Genomic DNA, 18939 nt, shown 5'->3' on the forward strand with positions numbered 1-18939 from the left:
ACTACATTCAGCTCTGATGGAGTAGAAAGGCGTCTAATGGGAGGAAAAACATTTTTCAACCCCTCTTTATTAACTGGAATCCTAAAGAAAGATTTGTGAAGGACTTTTCCTGGTCTGTCAGTGCAGACAGGTGGACTCTAATTGAAGAGTATTGGAGGCCAGATTTAGCAAGGTGTAACGAATACGGGAGAAAACCCTTGCATGCACAGAGTGACGCATAAATTATGCTAAATCCAAAGCAGAGAACTCTGGATAGCTGCCAAGTTTAGGTGGAATGCAGCTCCTGTAAGGAGCAACCTCAACACCAGCGACACTCTAAAATTGCTCACTTCAAATGTCTGCTTTTCAATCAATGTTTTTAACCACTTAAACTTGGGAACCACCCAGAGTTCTGTGCTTCTTCTTTGCATCACTATGCTTGCAATGGTATTGTTTTGACTTTTACTGGGTGCTCCCTTGTGTCTGGACAAAGGTAAACCTTTCTGAAGCGCTGTAATGACAGCGAAACACATGTCAGCGGTTGCTTTTATTCATTTCAGGTTGGATTGGATGGTATTTTACCAATCCAAAGCTGTAATACTGTGCCTGGAGGGGTAAATGTATTTTTGTAATTTTACAGCTCGGTATGGATAGCACTGGACTAATTGTATGCAAGAAAAAATAAAAAAATGGAGAGAGAGCGCGCGAGCGAATATATATATATATATATATATATATATATATATATATATATATATATACACATACACATATACATATATCCAATATCTATTTCTATATCTATATCTATATCTCTCCCAGAAAGCCTTCACAAAGTAGGAAAACAGGCCCTGCTGTTTCAGTACAATACAGTATATTCAAGTGGGGCACTGATCAAAAACTTTCCAGTCCTTAGGACAACATGATCCATGACGCAATGTGTTTGGTTCTCGAACATTGTCATTCCTTCCGTTTTTTTACAGCATTTGAAAATGTGAATTCCACAAACAGAATTAACAGTATCATATTGTTGCAGCCTCAAAAGGATTCAGTTCCGTATAGGGCTTAGTGACATTTTTCTGTGCATTATGTGGAAAATGTTCGTCTCCATAGTACTCAGTAAGTCATTGTGCAAGTACCTGCAAGTAATGGGAGATCACTCCTCGTTGTGTTGGGTTCAAATAACGCTCCAAACTCTAGCTGCTTCCAAGCAGTGCATCAAAATATTGGCTGGCAGGCCCCCCGCTTGTGCAGTGGCCCGAGCTTAGCCAACATCTCCATTGCGATATATGGGCAGCGGGGGTCCTTGTAGCCAAGAATAACATGAAGACAAATGAAGATTGACGAAAGAAGTGCCTCAGCCTTCCGAGTCGGGCCTGGTCCCAGTCACCGAACATCTACCAAAAGGAATGCCACAAAGTAGGAAACAGGCCCACCTGTATATACGCAGACTAATACGAGATGATATACCCATCATGAAGTCAAGCTTCACAAGTCAAAAGCATGAAATTATCTGTCTCGTGTGAGAATGTATACCACCCATTACACCAAACAATTGGTAGCACGAGGCACTTAATGGCAGCCTTGTACATTTCAGATCGGTTATTATGATCTGACTAATTCAGAACAAACATACCCTTATAGAAGAGGTAAGGTTACCCCTACTCATAGTCTCTCATGAGGTTTTACAATTGTGATGCATCACTGAACTAAGACCATATATGTCCTTTTGTTGTAGGGGCCTACTTGTATGTCCTGATGAAGCCGTTCCAACTGCTACTGAGAGGCGGCTGCTCTGCTCCAGAGAGTGAGCCTGCACCTGCCTGACAGGGTCACTGTACAACAAGCCTTCTCCGAGCAGGATCTGATCTCACGAGGGTACACGCTGCAACGCCGAACACTTCTGTGCTCCAGGAGCGGGTAAGAGTTGAACTGGGCTTGTGAGGACCTAGGGGATTTTCTGCTGCAGGTGCTGCTGCACCATAGACACTTTAGACTACAATTCAGAGGAGTCAAAGGGAACTCTTGAGTACTGCTCATTCCCTGGTTGCGGTCACCAGTGAATTGTGAATAACCCCAAACACCTTAGATGAAGGAGACTGGGACAGGTATTTGCCGGACAATGACTAAAATCCAGACCTCGTGGGGGGATTGGGTTGTGGTGTCTGAATGTCACATTTCTTTGCATGGTTTATAATAAAATACTACCTTTTCTTATGAAAACAAGCTCAACCGCAGATACCACTGAGAGTCAAGTGCGGAAGGAGTACTTGGCCTTGCTGAGCGGGATCCATATCCCCAGGACATCAGGAGTAAAAGGTTCAACCACTATGGTTGGGCCCAGTAAAATCTACGTGCTCTGAAAGGGGTTCTCACAGGGCTCAAATTTCAAATGTGATGTTTATGAATCATTTTCATTTGCTTCAGAATTGGAGTAATTGGTTCCTGATGAAGGGCTGTTGTCAGGCCTGATGCACACTGGGGATCGGAGACATGGATATACAATAGTGTTATTGATTTTTAAACAACTCTTGTGGAAACATGTCAGAATATGATTCTATATTTAAGAGAACAATTAGTAAATATTACTAAAATCAAGTAGAAAGTATGGCTTAATTATGTACAGAAGCAGTACAAATGAAAAGCGAGAAGAAGAAAATATAAAATCTTTTGACGCATTTGAAGTGGTGCAACACGAGGTGTGACAACCTGAGGACAGAGTGCTTATAATGAACTGTTTCAGCCCACTTAATTGTGGAACACACTCCATTAAACACGAAAACATACAATCGTGAATACCTTTTAAAAAAATATTTAGCATTAAGGCAAGTACATTTAAAATAAAGCGACTACTCAAGGGATAACCTTGTTCAGGGTAATAAAACAGCGCACGTGAAATGAATGTATGTTTGTCAGGAGATCCCAGACTGCTGCTGAATCTGCAATGTAATGGTTTGTCTTACCTTGGCCCATTCTACAATGCAGTCCAAGCAGAAATAATGGTTGCAGTTTTCAGGGGTTCCGACCACCTGGTCCCTGAAGGTATTGAGACAAATGGGGCAGTTTTCCCCCTCCTCATCAGAACTGCGACTGCCATTGACAGCTGGTTTACTAATCAAAGAATCAGCTCCACTCATTGCACCATCAAGCTCATCCTCTTCTTCCTCTTCCTCCTCTTCTTCATCTTCCTCATTATCATCATCATCATCATCTTCGAATGAACCTGAAGACAAAGGACAATTCTGCCATTCAAGTAGCAAATGTATGTACAGAGGTATAGACAGCATGAATATGATGCACTCTCACTCTGTGGTTCTTAAGATTCAGCTCACTGGCTGGTATGAATTCTGTCATAAAGGAGCAACTGCTGATTCATTCTAGATGTTGGCATTGCAGTCTGTAGAACAATGGAAACAATCTGTTTTCTTTAGAGAACTTACGTGGATGTCACTCTTGCTGTCATACAGGGTATAATGGGCATGTATCAAAGTAAAAACAGATAAAGACTTAAAATGATTGAATACTTTCAAGGAGAACATGTAAAGTAAGGCCTAGGGCTTTTAACTATTATCACAACATACACTGACTTACTCTTGCAATTGCTTTCTAGCATTAGAGGTTTAACAGAGACAGCAATGAGAAATGCAAATAAATACTATTAACAATATGAGAACAGTGGGAGTGTGTGCTTGCATACCTCTCTATATTATGTAGTAATTACCTTATTGGTCTTTGTTTGCTTTCATTGACCATATGACATACATATATAGAGAAGACACTTTGACACTATGGAAGGTTTGGCGATCATCTAAATTATGTAATCAATAAGTGTGAGGAAATGTGGTTTATTTTATGGTGTGGTCGTGAGACCGCACCGTGCAATAAACTCAAAAGCCTATCTTAAGTCCAGCCAGGCTAGTTTGATAACCCTTAGCAAACACTGGGTAGCAGTGGCTTAGACCAGTCAGGCTTAAACAAAGGAACACATTTTAAGCATTTAAACAGCACCAAAACAACTGGACAAGAAAAACACTTGACTGTCGTGAAATCCGAAACCAATTTATAAAAAAATAAGACTATATTTTTATAATTTTATAGATGTCAAAATGAAAAAAGATCTACTAGAGGATTCCGAAGATATTACTTGAAAGAGTAAAATCCTTGAACAAGCACTGTCAAATTCAAATAATTTGACACTTAGAAACTTTTTCAGCAAAACGTTTGTTAAAGTTGGATGTGGTTGCTTCCAGTTGCGAAGAGAGAGGCTGCTGAAGATACTGTAGGGTTGACGGGGTACTTCCTGGGGGTACACACCGGTCCTTGGTCTAGGTGGGGTAACTTTAGCCATATGGGTCAATGTCCCTCGAAGTCCTCTTTGGTCCAGTAAAGAACAAGTTACTTACCTTCGGTAACGCTTTTTCTGGTAGATACAATATCTGCCTGTGGATTCCTCACCTTGTGAATATCCCCCTTACGTCAGCAACATTCGGAAATTGTTTTCGTAGCCTCGCGCCGACGTGGACGTCATAGAGACACGGCATCGCACGCGACTCCGCTGACGTCACCGATGCCTATAACAGGCCCACGCCGGCGTGATGACATCAGTTCCGCCCTTTTTTCCGTGCCATCGAGACACACGGACGGACCAATGACAGTAGAAATGTACACAGTACACACAGTACACAATAGTCAAGGTAAAACACACAGTGTAAAGCAAATGCAGGAAAGCAATTGAAACATTACCTTGACAACAAAATAAATAAATATTACATTACAGTAAATCTGGTATAGTAGAGTGGACAACGGGGAGGCGGGTGGGTCAGTGAGGAATCCACAGGCAGATATTGTATCTACCAGAAAAAGTGTTACCGAAGGTAAGTAACTTGTTCTTCTGATAGATACATCTGCCGTGTGGATTCCTCACCTTGTGAATAGAGTCCCACAGCAGTCCCCACTCCCGGAGGAGGGTGCCCACTCTTCTAAACCAGAAAATCCTGGAGGACAGAACGCGTGAAGTGGCCGTCCCTCCTCACCTCGGAATCCAAGCAGTAATGCTTCGCGAAAGTGTGGAGGGAAGACCAAGTCGCGGCCCTGCAGATATCCTCTACAGGAACACCTCTAGCCAATGCTGAGGTAGAAGATTTAGCTCTTGTAGAATGAGCCCTTATACCCTCTGGTGGTTCCTTACCGGCCAAAGAGTAGCAGATCTTTATACACAATACAATCCATCTTGACACGGTTCTCTTGTGGACAGCTCTTCCTCTCTTGCACCCAGCAAAACCAACGAAGAGCTGATCCTCCAAACGACAGTCTTTAGTTCTGTCCAAGTAAAAAGACCGCCCTCTTAGGGTCCAGACGGTGTAACCTCTCCTCCTTCTTGGAAGGATGTGGGGGCGGATAAAAGGTAGGGAGGGTAATAGATTGACCAAGGTGGAAAGGAGTAACCACCTTAGGAAGAAAAGCAGCCCTGGTCCTAAGAACCATTCGATCAGCATGAATGGTCAAGAAAGGGGGCTTGGAACTAAGAGCCTGAAGCTCACTTATCCTCCTTGCCGAGGTTATTGCAACGAGGAAGACTGTCTTAAGAGTCAAAAGCCTCAAAGGACATTTGTGAAGAGGCTCAAAGGGAGCACCCATCAGAAAGGTCAAGACAAGATTTAAGTCCCACTGAGGCACAATAAAAGGAGTAGGAGGGAACTTATTTGTGAGGCCCTTCAAAAACCTTAAAACTACAGGAGATTTAAAAAGAGATGGCTGGTCAGGCAAGCAGAGAAATGCCGACAGCGCTGAAAGATAGCCCTTCACTGTGGCAACAGCAAGCCCCTGTTGCGCCAGAGAAAGGGCAAACTGGAGAACATCAGACAAATGGGCTCCCAAAGGGTCAATAGATTTTTCCCCACACCACGTGACAAATTTCGACCACCTATATGAATAAATGGACTTAGTGGAGTCACGCCTGGCTGACAAGATGACATCCACAACGTCAGGCGGGAGGGAAAAAGAATTCAGGTTGCCCCGTTCAATCTCCAGGCATGAAGGTGTAATGTATGGAGGTGGGGGTGTAGAACCTGCCCCTCCATCTGAGAGAGGAGGTCTGCCCTGATAGGGAGACGGAGCGGCGGGTGAGAGGAGAGGTGGAGAAGATCCGTATACCACACCCTTCTTGGCCAATCCGGGGCAACCAATATGACTTGGGCCCGGTCTTGGCGAATCTTCCTCAGAACCCGAGGAATCAAGGGTATGGGAGGAAACGCGTAAAGGAGTTGATTTCCCCAACTCAACTGAAACGCGTCCCCCAAGGCTCCTTGCATCGGATACTGGAGACTGCAGAAAGACAGGCAGTGAGCATTCTCGCAAATGGCAAACAGGTCCACCCGAGGAGTCCCCCACATCTGAAAGATGTCGTGAACCACCTCCGGGTGAAGCCTCCACTCGTGGTCGGCAGAGAACTGCGACTGAGACTGTCTGCACGAACGTTCAGAACCCCGGCCAGATGATTTGCCATCAGACAAATCTGATGGTCCTGAACCCAGGACCAGAGGCGCAGAGCCTCTCTGCAGAGACACTGCGACCCCGCCCCTCCCTGTTTGTTGATGTACCACATCGCGGTCGTGTTGTCCGTCAGGACCTGGACCGACTGACCGCGAAGGGAAGGGAGGAAGGCCTTGAGCGCCAAACGAATCGCCCGCAGTTCTAGAAGGTTGATGTGAAACAACCTTTCCTCTGGAGACCAAAGACCCTTGACCTCCAGATCCCCCAGATGAGCACCCCACCCTAGAGTGGACGCATCCGTTATCACTGTGGTCACCGATGGAGGTAGTTGGAAAGGCTTCCCTTGAGACAGATTGCCTCCCACGCTCCACCAAGATAGATCCGCCGCAGCTTCTCTGGAGATCCTCACAGACTCCCCGAGATCTCCGTTGTGTTGATACCACTGCCTGCGGAGGCACCACTGGAGCGCCCTCATGTGCCAGCGTGCATGGTTGACCAACAGAATGGATGAAGCCATCAAACCGAACAGGCGAAGACCTTCAGGACTGGAACTACCGCTCCATTGTAAAATAAAGGAATCATTTACTGTATGTCGTGAATCCTTTGAGGGGGTGGGAATGCACGACATACAGTTGTGTCCAGTACAGCACCTATGAACAGGATGCGCTGGGAGGGCACCAGGTGAGACTTGGGTACATTTATCGAAAAACCCAACCTGTAGAACAACTGGGTTGTCTCTCGCAGATGATTGAGCACTCTCTCTGACGACTCTGCTTTGATCAGCCAGTCGTCTAAATAAGGGAATACTGGAATCCCTGATCTTCTGAGATGCGCCGCCACCACTGCCATCACCTTGGTGAAGACTCGAGGCGCAGTAGTAAGTCCAAACGGAAGGACCGCAAACTGATAGTGTTGCGATCCCACCGTAAAACGGAGATACCTCCTGTGCGACTTCAGGATTGGGATGTGAAAGTACACATCCTGTAAGTCGAGTGACACCATCCAGTCTTCTTCTAGCAGCGCTTGAAGAACCCGAGCAAGGGTGAGCATCTTGAATTCCTCCTGTTTCAGAAAGAGATTCAAGATCCTAAGATCCAGGATTGGACGAAGTCTGCCATCCTTCTTGGGAATCAGGAAATACCTGGAGTAGCATCCCTGACCCCTTTCCTGCTCTGGGACCACCTCTATCGCACCCTTTTTTAACAGAGTCTGTACTTCCTCCAGTAGAAGCAACAGGTGTACCTCGGTGCAAAAACTTTGACAAGGCGGGTAATTGGGAGGGAATTCCCGAAAGGGAAGGGCATACCCATTTTCTACAAGATTGAGAACCCAAAGATCTGATGTAACCGATTCCCAATCCTGTAGAAAATGGGTAAGCCGACCCCCCACCAGACCCACATGATCCTGATTGGCGGATCTAGGACTGCTTTTCTGGGGCAGGAGGGCTGGAGGAAGTGGAGGAGGAAGAGGCTTGACGCCCACGAGGACGTGCTCTCTGCTTTCCCCTGTATGATCTGTACATGGAATTTTGTTGCTGCTGCTGTTGTTGCTGCTGACCTTGTCGGTAATTCCGAAAGGAAGAGCGACCAAAAGCCCTGAATCTTCTGCTGGTCGAAGAGCCTCTTATCCGAAGACCTAAAGACTTAGCAGTTGCCCTACTGTCCTTAAATCTCTCAAGGGCTGCATCAGCCTTCTTCCCAAAGAGGCCAGACCCATCAAAGGGAAGATCCAATAAAGTTGCCTGAACATCCGCCGAAAAGTCAGAGGATTTTAACCAGGCAGACCTTCTAGTAGCGACAGCTGTGCCCATGATGCGCGCCACAGAGTCCGCAGTGTCCAGACCACTTTGTATAACTTGGCGAGCCGCTGCCTGTGCGTCTGAGATCACCTCCTCAAAGTCCTTCCTGTTGGCATCAGGAACCTTAGGAGTAAGAACACGCAAAGAATCCATAAGGGCATGCATATACCTCCCCATCAGACAAGTGGCATTTGTTGACTTTAATGCCATACTAGCAGAGGAGAAGGTCTTTTTAGCAACCGGATCTTGTTTCTTTGCCTCCTTTTCACATGGAACCTGGGGAAAGGCACTTACATTCTTCTTAGAACATGCAGCTTGAATAACTAAGCTCTCCGGTGAAGGATGAGAGGTCAAAAAAGCAGGGTCCTCAGGAGCAACCCTGTACCTACTGGCTACACTCTTAGAAACTGCAGGAGCTGACAATGGTTTCTTCCATACCTCCAAAATGGGCTCTGTCAAGGCATCATTAAATGGAAGTAGAGGTTCCACTACTGAATTTGGAGAATGTAAGACCTCAGTTAGAATATTGGATTTAAATACTACAGTCGGCAAAGTTAATTGAAGGAGATCAGCAGCCTTCCTCATAACTAAATGATAAGGTTGAACATCCTTAGAAGGCGTACTAGAGCCTGAGGGCAACTCCCACTCCGGAGAGAAATCCAGGCTTCCTGTGTCAGCCAACTCCTCAAAACAATCCTCATCCAATTCACCTTCCTCCATATCAGAATGTGAATCCAAGTACCTCCGTTCTTCCAAAAGGCGTTGAGCCTCCCTTCTGGATCTCTCCTTCACACGTTTTGCAACCGGATCCACCATCGGCTCCGACGGATTCGGGATCGACGTCGGTATCGAACTGGATGGTTCAGTGGGATGTACTCGAGGACGACTTGGAGCAGGTGACGTCGGAATCGGCGTCGATGGCCTCGGCGGAGCCAGAAACTGCCAAGGCGGCGTCGGAGCCGGCATATATGACATAAACGGAGCCGGAGGATAGGAGTGAGGAACTCCTAAATTGAAAGCCAGAGGACCCATGGGACCCGAAGGTGCACCAGAGGGGTACCACGCCCTTGAGAAGACGCCATACATAGCGTTAAGAAACGCCGATGGGTCCTGGCCTGGTGTTGGAAAGGGCGGCTGAAAACCTTTAGGCTGATCTTGAGGAGTGTTCGGATTCGGCTCTTCGACAGGTGCGGAATCCACATCCTCCTGAACCTCGTCCTCTTCTCGGGCCGGGGATGGCGCCGGAGACGGATTCGGAGACGGATTCGGAGCTGGAGTCGGAGACCGCACTCGCGACTCCAAAGGTGAAGCCTCACCTTCAGGTTCAGAGACATCAAGAGTAACCACCTTAGAACGTACCTTCTTCGGTGACCTCGACCCCGACTCCTTACCGGAACGACGTCGGGACTCATGTCTCCTCTTCTTATGCTTCTTCTTAGATTTCGAAGCATGATCTGAATTCGACTTAGAGGATGATCCTTCACGAGATCCAGACCTCGACTTCGTCCTCGACCTCGCCCTTCGAGAACGAGATCTCGACGATTTCTCCTTCCCAGCTTTCAGTCTTGCCACCAGGAGTTTTGCTTCTCTCTCTCTCAGGGCCTTCGGATTCATCTTCCGACATGAAGAACAATCATCTACATCATGGTCCGAACTCAAACACCAGATGCAGTCATTGTGCGGGTCGGTAATAGACATCATTTTACCGCACTCCCTGCAGGGCTTGAAGCCGGTCTTCTTCGAAGACATCGTCGAAGAAAATGGATACAGAGAAGCAGACAAAGGCAACAAAAAGGTAACAAAGTACCAGTTGGCTACTGAGATTCCCGATAACCGTTAGCGTCGACGACGCGGAAAAATGGGAACTGATGTCATCACGCCGGCGTGGGCCTGTTATAGGCGTCGGTGACGTCAGCGGAGTCGCGTGCGATGCCGTGTCTCTATGACGTCCAAGTCCACGTCGGCGCGAGGCTACGAAAAGAATTTCCGAATGTTGCTGACGCAAGGGGGATATTCACAAGGCGAGGAATCCACACGGCAGATGTATCTATCAGAAAGTCCAGTTACCACTGGTCTCTGGCGGTTCATCTGGCTATAGGTTTCCTTCTGGGCAACCAAACTACATTCCGATACTCTCCTGGGTCTAGTAGATTCGGGTGCAACTTTGAAGCACTGGAACTTGGGTCTCCCATGCTGGCAGCAATGGTGAGCGATAATCCAGTGGTCTAGGCAGGTTTCCCCAACTTTTGTAGCTATGTGTTGCAAACAGGAATTCAGCCAACTGACTCTTGGAGTCTCTGCTTCCTGCTGCGCTTGGGGGACGACTTCTGAAAGCATGAAACCACAGACACAGTCTATTGCTAGCTAGCCCATGGAGCTGCAGGTGCAATCGAACTTCGGTGCAGCCTCTTCTTTGCAAGGCCCAAGGTCAGCAGGGCAGTCCTTCGGGCCTCTTCTCCAAATCAGACAAGATCTGAGTTCTGGGGCCATGGGGGCCTCTTTTATGCCAAGAAAGTTCCCACTGGGGAGGTCACAGCACTAGCCAATGAGCTACTTGGATCCCTCCCACCTGAGAGTGTCCTGTGAAGTGTGGGATCTAGCTATCCCAGAGTGCTCTTTTCTGCCCACTCTCAAAATGGCTGAAACCCTCTCTCGGTGTGTGGAGCTTGGTAGCTCATCCCCGGGGTGTGGCGACCTCTGGCCTATGCATCCACGGGAAAACCTTTCTGTGCAGCGTATTCCCCTCACTGACCCAAACGCCCTACTGTCTACCTAGAAAAAGGAGCAGCCCCTCTTGTTTGTTTTTCTTATTCGCCCATCAAAGGCTGCTTTCCCTTTGAAGTTTGCCTTTTAGGCTCACATCCTGTGTGGTTTTTCCTGCCAGGGGGAGTTAACATCTCATACCTCGGCGGATCCTTGTAGCCATTCCTGGAAGTTTTTCACACATCTCCACAGGAGGTCAGAAAGGTGTTTTGAAGACAGACACTTGTTTCCACCTGTAAACAGGCACTGGAAGCGTGGACATAAAAATGGCAACTTACTAAAGATGCACTTTGCCCACGAGTGACATTACATTGGATTTAACCATTAACTCGAATTTAATGCACTGATTATTAGGATAACTTAGAAGTATCGACTTTAGCAGACCCATTCAGAAATGAGCACAGCTGAGATATTAGCCTGTTACCCTGCGCTCACCAATGAGGATACTAGTCTTTAAACAGTAAAAACGTCATTGTCGGGTTTTACTGTTAGGACCTAAAAAATATGAAACTACAAGTCCAACCTTTTAATATAATGCATCTTGCCCTTAGGGCTCAGTAGGCCTGCTTTAGGAGTCACTTGCAAATATTAAAATGGTAGGCTTGGGCTTTGCAATTACTTGAAATGAATAAGTTGAGTTAGGAATTTTAAACTGCTCTGCCAACCAACAATGGCAGGCTGGGAGTCTTGCTTTTGCCTTGCCACACTCGTGATGGCAGTAGTGCTGCAGTCCACAAGAGACATTTGAGCTTAAAAACCCAGCTAACCCTGCTACCATATATTGGTAACATACAAGTAAATCCAGTTACGCCAAATGGAGGAAGGCCAATTAAACGCGTGCCTTTTATAGGGCCAGAGCACATGTACTGAGTCCTGAACCACAGAGTTCAGAGCATTTCAGAGATATTACACCAGTACCTAGTAGTCAGAAAGCATTGGCAAAGCCAACAGGTCGCGCCAACATAAGATCTATAGGCTTTGTCATTATTTTTTCACCATGTTGCAGTGTTGCACAGCAGTGCGGCCGCTGGGCAACTTGGAGAAAAACATTGACAAAGCCAATAGCTCCCGTATAAGCGAGGCTTATTGGCTTTTCCAATGCTTGTTTTTAATGGTGGGGCTAGGTGCAGCTCAGCCTGTGGGCTGCTGTCTGCCCCTTCCTCTGCCCTTTCTCCTCCGCTCTTCGGAGCATTGGAAATAGGAGACTGAGTGGGGGAATCTGGGTGCTAAATGAGTTGCATAATCAGCATTTATTTCTAGGAACAGGTCACCCAGTACCAGGGTCAGTTCGTAATGTTCAAGGCACGGCGAGCCATCGAGACAAGGAAAGGGATCGGGTGTGGCTGACTTGGGAATCCGGGGAACCAGTTGCTAGTTTATGCGTTGGCTCAACATCTTTTGATTCTAGGCAAATCACTACATGTGCTCGTGCTTAAAAAAAACACATGAGGGCAGCCTTCTGCAATGTAACTGATCCTCATGTAAATAGTATGAGTTTTTGGCATGCAGGACTGCAGTTTCTTTTTTTTAATTGTACAATGTTAAATTGAAAAACCAGCACTTGCACAACAGCTTGACCGGTGCTCATGTAAAGAGCTACAATACGTGCTGGCAAGTTAGGTCTAAACAAGTCTGCCCCCTACACAAAAATTAAAAAAAAGCCAAGTTGGGTATGAAACAAGAAAGAAAACAAGCGCAGTCCCCAAAGTGAAAGCGGACCGCGCTACAAATAACAACAAAATAAAGAAGAGTGGGAGGGGGTGCAAACATGGAGCGCAGGCTGCAAATGAAAACAAGCAGCTCAAGAGGAATGGTGGGGGCGGGCACAGGAATGCAGCTGCCACCCTATGTACCACTGTTCACTCCAGAGAGCAAAACGCAGTGGGAGTCAACATTGCAAAAAGAGGTGGGACATGCACCCGCCTTTTTCCATTTGCGTGCTTTCATTCTTGAAAGACACATGCGAAAAGCCAATACTATGCGTTGGAAGAGTCAGACCCACACAGAGTTGTTTAGAGTGCTTACAAGAAGCCTCACAGAGCAGCGCGTGCTGGCTCAGGCTCGACCTAAAAATGGGGGCAAAAAATGGGGTTGAATTTGCAACAAGCCTGTTTCCTTACAATTAGCCAAAGGCTGTTAAGATTGCATAGGAATGTCTTGAGGATGCACTTTTAGTGGTTTATTACGGGCTATCACTCACATGACAAGCATTGGTTATAACACTTTATTCTGATGAAATTAGCATCTCTGGGAGGAAAATAATACACCAGCCAAAACAGGATTCTCAAATTGCAAAGGTTTCAACTAAACTCCCAAGGGTCAGATTGCTAAGTTAAGACTATTGAAGTGATTTGATACTTTGAGCTACTGGTGTCAACGTCTTCTGTATAATAGAGGTAGTAAGCACTAACCAAGGTCACTGATATTTAAAACACAACCAAAAAGAACAAGCATCGGCAAAGCCAATAGGTATCGCCATTGGGATGTATAGGTTTTAATAATTCCTTCTGGGGGTGCTGAACTGCATCAGCATGTCCAAAAGTTGATTAAAAAAAAATGGATACATTAAAGTTGCGTGATATGGCCATCCACATACATTTATAGACAAACACACCCACCACACACGTGAACCTACGGAAGGACCTGGCCAACATTTTTGGTTTTATTTACCAATCGGAAATGGATCAGAGATATATATATATATATATATATATATATATATATATATATATATATATATATATATATATATATATATCTGAAGTAGCGTAAAAGCACTTTTCATTTTTAATTAATTTTTTTAATGTTGATGAGACGGGCAGCAATTTCCTGCCTCGCCTCCCCTCTTCAAGACCCCATCAAAATAAATACATTTTTTAAAAAGCCACAAATAAAAGGGGCCAAGGTGGGGTGGAAGTAACAGGGAGAAGGCGTGGTTGGGAAGCAAAAGGGAGGTGGTGGGATGGGAATTATCACAGAGTGGATGGGGAAGAGCAGTGCACAAGGAAGACAGCAGACCATGGGCGGATGTTGGAGGTTGCAAAAGCACAAGAGGAAGAGAGCTGGAAAACACCTGCACAATTATGCAGTGCCAAGTCAAAAATGCAAAAGTATTTCCTTAAAAGTGAGCTTTGGAAGGATAAAAGTCAGCCATTCAAAGAGATGGGGAAGAGGTTACACTCCAGGAGTGGGACGAAGAGTGGAATTCCTTTCACTCTTAGATGAGCAACACATACTGTATATTAAAATGTGTTACACGGCAATCCAACAGAACGGCTCAAATGGAGCTACAAAGTACATTTCGATATCGGACTGGTGTGGGCCCACTTCCTACTGATGGGCGAAACGGTTGGCTGGATCTCTTCATAGTGCACAATCAGCCTCTCTTCCTAGGCAGCAGTTGCCTATTACTTGCACTTACCGGAATCATCATCTAAGTCTTCATTTTCACCTTCACCTTCTTCCTCATCTTCTTCAGATTCATCTTCCTCACTTCCAGTTTCCTCTCCTGACTCTCCTTCGTCTGCAATAGTTCACAGATAAAAATATCATGTGTTGGTTTCGGACACAGATCTTTCTTTGCACTGCGATGTAGGAGATGTTTTAGAATTCTCTTGCTGGACAACATTAAAGGGCGCTGCTACAATGATTAATAATTTCATAAAACCATGATGAAGTGGGTTTGGGCCGTTGCTAAGTGGGTTTGGGCCGTTGCTAAGTGGGTTTGGGCCGTTGCTAAGGGGCTTTGTTTCTGTAAAAACAGCAATCCAATTTTTAGGCGGTTACTAACATTAGGCTGGCACTACATACTGTTATCGCAGCTGATCAAAGAACAAACTACATCACAGGAGGCAGATATTTGAATATCCTACTGCTTCTTCAATATATACAAGCTCCTTTTGTGTGCCAATAGCTGGAACTACAGTCCACTGCATGGAGCCAAAAGGTCATAACTGGGTGGCCTCTAGTAGTAGGCGGTAAAGGTTAAGACCATGCCCTGAGCCCAGATCCTGCAGGACAATGAAACTATGGGAATGGGACAAGTGATTGATGAAGGAAACGCCGCACCCATCGCTTATTGGGAATGGCCAGAGACGCTGCCTATTGTGCCCCAGGGGGGTAGGACCGTGACTATGTCCAAACACAGGTTCATGCAGATCTTCAACCCCAAAATGTTCACCAAAGTGGAGATATGTTACAAATTAATTATTTACAGTGAGCTTTGTAATAATTGCTCCAAACAAGCACTGCTGTCTGAATTACTATTTACTCATATTTATTGGCTATTGAGGAAAATCACCTTCACCTCCAGCCTCAGATTCATGTTGAAAGGTAACCAGACAGTTGTAGGTAATCATATGAACCTGCGCATAAACCTTTTCACTTAAGACAGAGTACATAACAATCGCTACTACATTAGGAATTGGCAATGGTTGAAAACTAGGAAAGAATCAACTTTCACACAGGATAGAGAACGTTATTCAATAGATAATAAAATATAGATAAAGCTATATGGTCTCGACGAGACGGTGCTCTATATTACAAAGGAAACACAATGTTTAAAATGTATATCTTTTTACTAGACCAATATGATCTGTTTTAGTTTTAGGCAGCTGGAAAGAATATGAACTATTTTCTGTTCAACCACGGTTTGGTTTAATCACTGGAAGGAAGGGAAACAGGTATTCAGATGCAGGACTAGGAGATACATTTCTAGGTTACAGAAAAGGTGAGGTGGTTGCAGCACTGGAAGCACATATCCTCGCTCCTGAGTACAAGTACTGCAATGGGAGAAATCAGGACAGGTTACATGCTTAGCTGTCTCAGAAACTACATTTGCTAGGATGGCTAGAATAACTGCTTAGCACCACACATACAAACACAGAAATGAGGGAGGGCCCACAGAGGCACTTGCATAAGATTCAGATTCGGGAAAATTAGTTAAGTGCCATGGGAATGCAGATGCATTCAGCTTGTTCTTTCCGGGGAAGCTTTCCTTTTTTAACTCAAAGTGGGATAGATTAATTCATAGGGATACCAGCTTGATGAGCAGATCTTGGTGTTGGAGGCCTAGGAGGCTTTGAGTCAGCTTTGGTCAGGGAACATACTTGGGACCCAATGGGTTCCCAACTGAATTATTCTGATACGGTTCTTGGCAGCCAGTCATTCATCTTCAGAAGGCGTTTGTAAGATCACTGGCTGATGGGGTCTGCCCACAGACTTTTCCCATTGCTGTATGCGTAAAACTAGGACACCCATCTTACAGGCCCATCTCTCATATAAATATTGAGGCTAAGATGCTCACCAATGCTTGGATTAATCTTTTACATGTCATAGGTATTCCTATTTATGAGGACCAGAGCGGCTTTATGTCAGAATAATCTACCCACTATAATATGAGATGCCTCCAAGCAGCAATAACACCTTTAAGTGCCACTAACAAACCTCCTAGCAAATATTAAAAACATATCCAAAACTGATAAATAGGACATAGGTTTGCTCTTTCAGCCAGGATGGGGTTCAGGCTCCAATTCCTGGGATACATCCCTGTGTTATACACAGCAGTTTAACAGGGTGAGGTTTAGCGAAGTGCTAGGCGCATAATTCCCTTTGACACATGGCCAAAGGCAGGGTGTACTCTTACTCCCCTGTTATTTACATTAAATATAAAAAAACACTTACCAACCTGACCAAATCACTAACCTTGAATGGGCATTGGAGGTGGAGGTTAGAGTCTTGCAGTACACAGATGACCACTTTATCTTATATATTCTCAGGTCCTCTTGCGAATGCACTCTTTGAATGGTTTAGATACTACTTTGGCCTACACAGAAACTGGTGCAAGTCAGAAAATATTTCCATTAAGGGCAGAAGCAGTGGCATAAACTAGACACTGTGTCTGCATGTTGATATGGAAGGCTTTAGAGATGTGGGTTTTACTGCTGTGTTATTTCCTCAGTGCTGGATTGTTAACATCTCCCTGATGCAGGAATTTCTCAAGAGAGACAGAAGTAGTTGTGGTTACCTCTCCCTCTAGTTATCTGTTAAACTTCCCACATACTTAACAGCTCATAGCTATGTTCTAGAATATTTTTTATATGAGGGGGGGAAACAGAGTATTGGTGGATAAGTGTAGTGAATCAAATTATGTTGGACTGTTTATGGTGGACATGTTGTATTATCACACTTCTCATCTGCTACTGATAAATCAGAGATTGTAAGACTATTTCAGACACTGTATAGAACTGACTTAGAGCCCTGGATGTAAAGCCACTTCATGTCCTACAAGGTGGATTCCTTCCTGTGCATACCCCTCCCTCAAGCATCAACTGTAATAGAAGAGTGGCAAAGCTACTCGAGTTTTCCATAGCCATACTTAAGTTACTGAAGAAACACTACAACGGGCGAGCTCACGCTTGGCATAGGTCTGTGCAGTGGTAGGCTCCAAAGGTTAGGGGGAAACCACTGGTATTTCTAATGTGTAAAGCGTCAAGTAATTTTATATTCTTTCTCAGACATTTTGTTAATTGTTATGTGAGCAAACCATCTTTCATTATTTGGATCTCTACAGCAGGGCTAACAAGCAAACTTAGGGCCATGGTTTTATCTCAAGGTCAGGTATCTGTTGGACTTAATCAAATGCATCTGACCAATAGCTTGACAAAATGGGGGGGCGGGCGCCCAGAACAGGTCTATCAATTAGGGGCATCAGTCAGACGAGCGTGGGAATATCCTATTAAGTATACTGGCTATCGTAGAAGTGTAATGCAATATGTTATATTGGAAAGGCTCAGTTCTTGTGTTCCTAGATACCAATTTAGGATATATGTTGTTGCCCAGTTATTTCTAAGAACTATCATATTAATCATAGAAACAAAAAAAGACTCATTAATACAATCTACCAGCCACACACTGGAAAAGCAGACGAGTGCCTAACAGAGAGGGAAGAAGGCATCACCCAGATTTGTCAAAATGACATTCGTGTAACCAGTTATGTTCCTATGAAGGCTAAAAAAACGTTACATGACTATCCTGTAAGACATAAGAAAAATGAAATGCATGCTGTCAAAAATCATTGCCAATGAGACATGCAAACGTGGTGTGTCAGAAGTCTTCATGTGTCACCAGAAAAGATGAATCCACTTTTGTCAGTGGGTTATTAGGGTGTAGAAAGTAATAATGTAAAAGTCAAAGCTTGATTTAAGTTTATACCTTCATCACTGAGCACCAACAATGTGGATTTCTTCCCTTTCCCTAGTGCTGCGTTCTTATTAATCAGCTCCTCCTGGCTGTCTTCATCATCCATGGTTTAGCATTGGAACTGATCCCACTGCAACAAAGTTATGAAGCATAAAATCTTGCGATCAGTTTACCAATAGCAGCAAATTTTGTTAAGACTAACATAATTAAGTACAAATCAGCCAGAGCAAACCGTAGTCACATAGCAGAAATATATCTAAATTAAAAAAAGTGACCTTTGCAAATTCCTGTTCCTTTATCAGTTATTCCTTTTTTACAAAAGTTGAGATTGAAAACCACAAAAAAAAGAAAATTACTACTGCCCACAGTAGTACTACTAATTTAAGAAAACGTACGCCACTGACCTTAGCCACTACTCAACAGGTGGCGACCAGGAGAATAAATTGCTGCACAAAGGACAATATTGGGTTTTCATTCCTAATTACCAGAGGCTAGCTTAAATAAAGTGGTTTAGTCTTATTTAGCAAATTTGAGAGTATTAGAAAATGATATACTTATCCCAACGATCCAAAAGTACCTTTGTCCTTAGCCAATCCAAAGTCGTCCATTATATTAGATCATTCATAATATAGATAAGAAACTGAAGAGCCTTCTTTCCCTGTTTGCCATCACAGACTCACTTTTTTCTTCAAATTCATTTTTTGATA

General features: G+C 44.7%; 1 protein-coding gene across 2 annotated transcripts in view; it reads right to left on the reverse strand.

Annotated features, from left to right (window-relative positions):
• The window catches only part of PHRF1 (PHD and ring finger domains 1), a 429596-nt gene that overhangs the window by 330801 nt on the left and 79856 nt on the right, over positions 1-18939 (reverse strand). For both annotated transcript variants that reach the window (XM_078682828.1, XM_078682827.1), the window contains exons 2-4: positions 18245-18362; positions 14454-14555; positions 2943-3202 (exon numbers count right to left, since the gene is read on the reverse strand). In XM_078682828.1, coding sequence (XP_078538954.1) covers positions 2943-3202; positions 14454-14555; positions 18245-18338 — 456 coding nt within the window. In that variant the 5' untranslated portion in view covers positions 18339-18362. The remainder of the gene's footprint in view (positions 1-2942; positions 3203-14453; positions 14556-18244; positions 18363-18939) is intronic.

Source organism: Lissotriton helveticus, chromosome 3_1 (genome assembly GCF_964261635.1).
Source record: "Lissotriton helveticus chromosome 3_1, aLisHel1.1, whole genome shotgun sequence".
Lineage (NCBI taxonomy): Eukaryota > Metazoa > Chordata > Amphibia > Caudata > Salamandridae > Lissotriton > Lissotriton helveticus.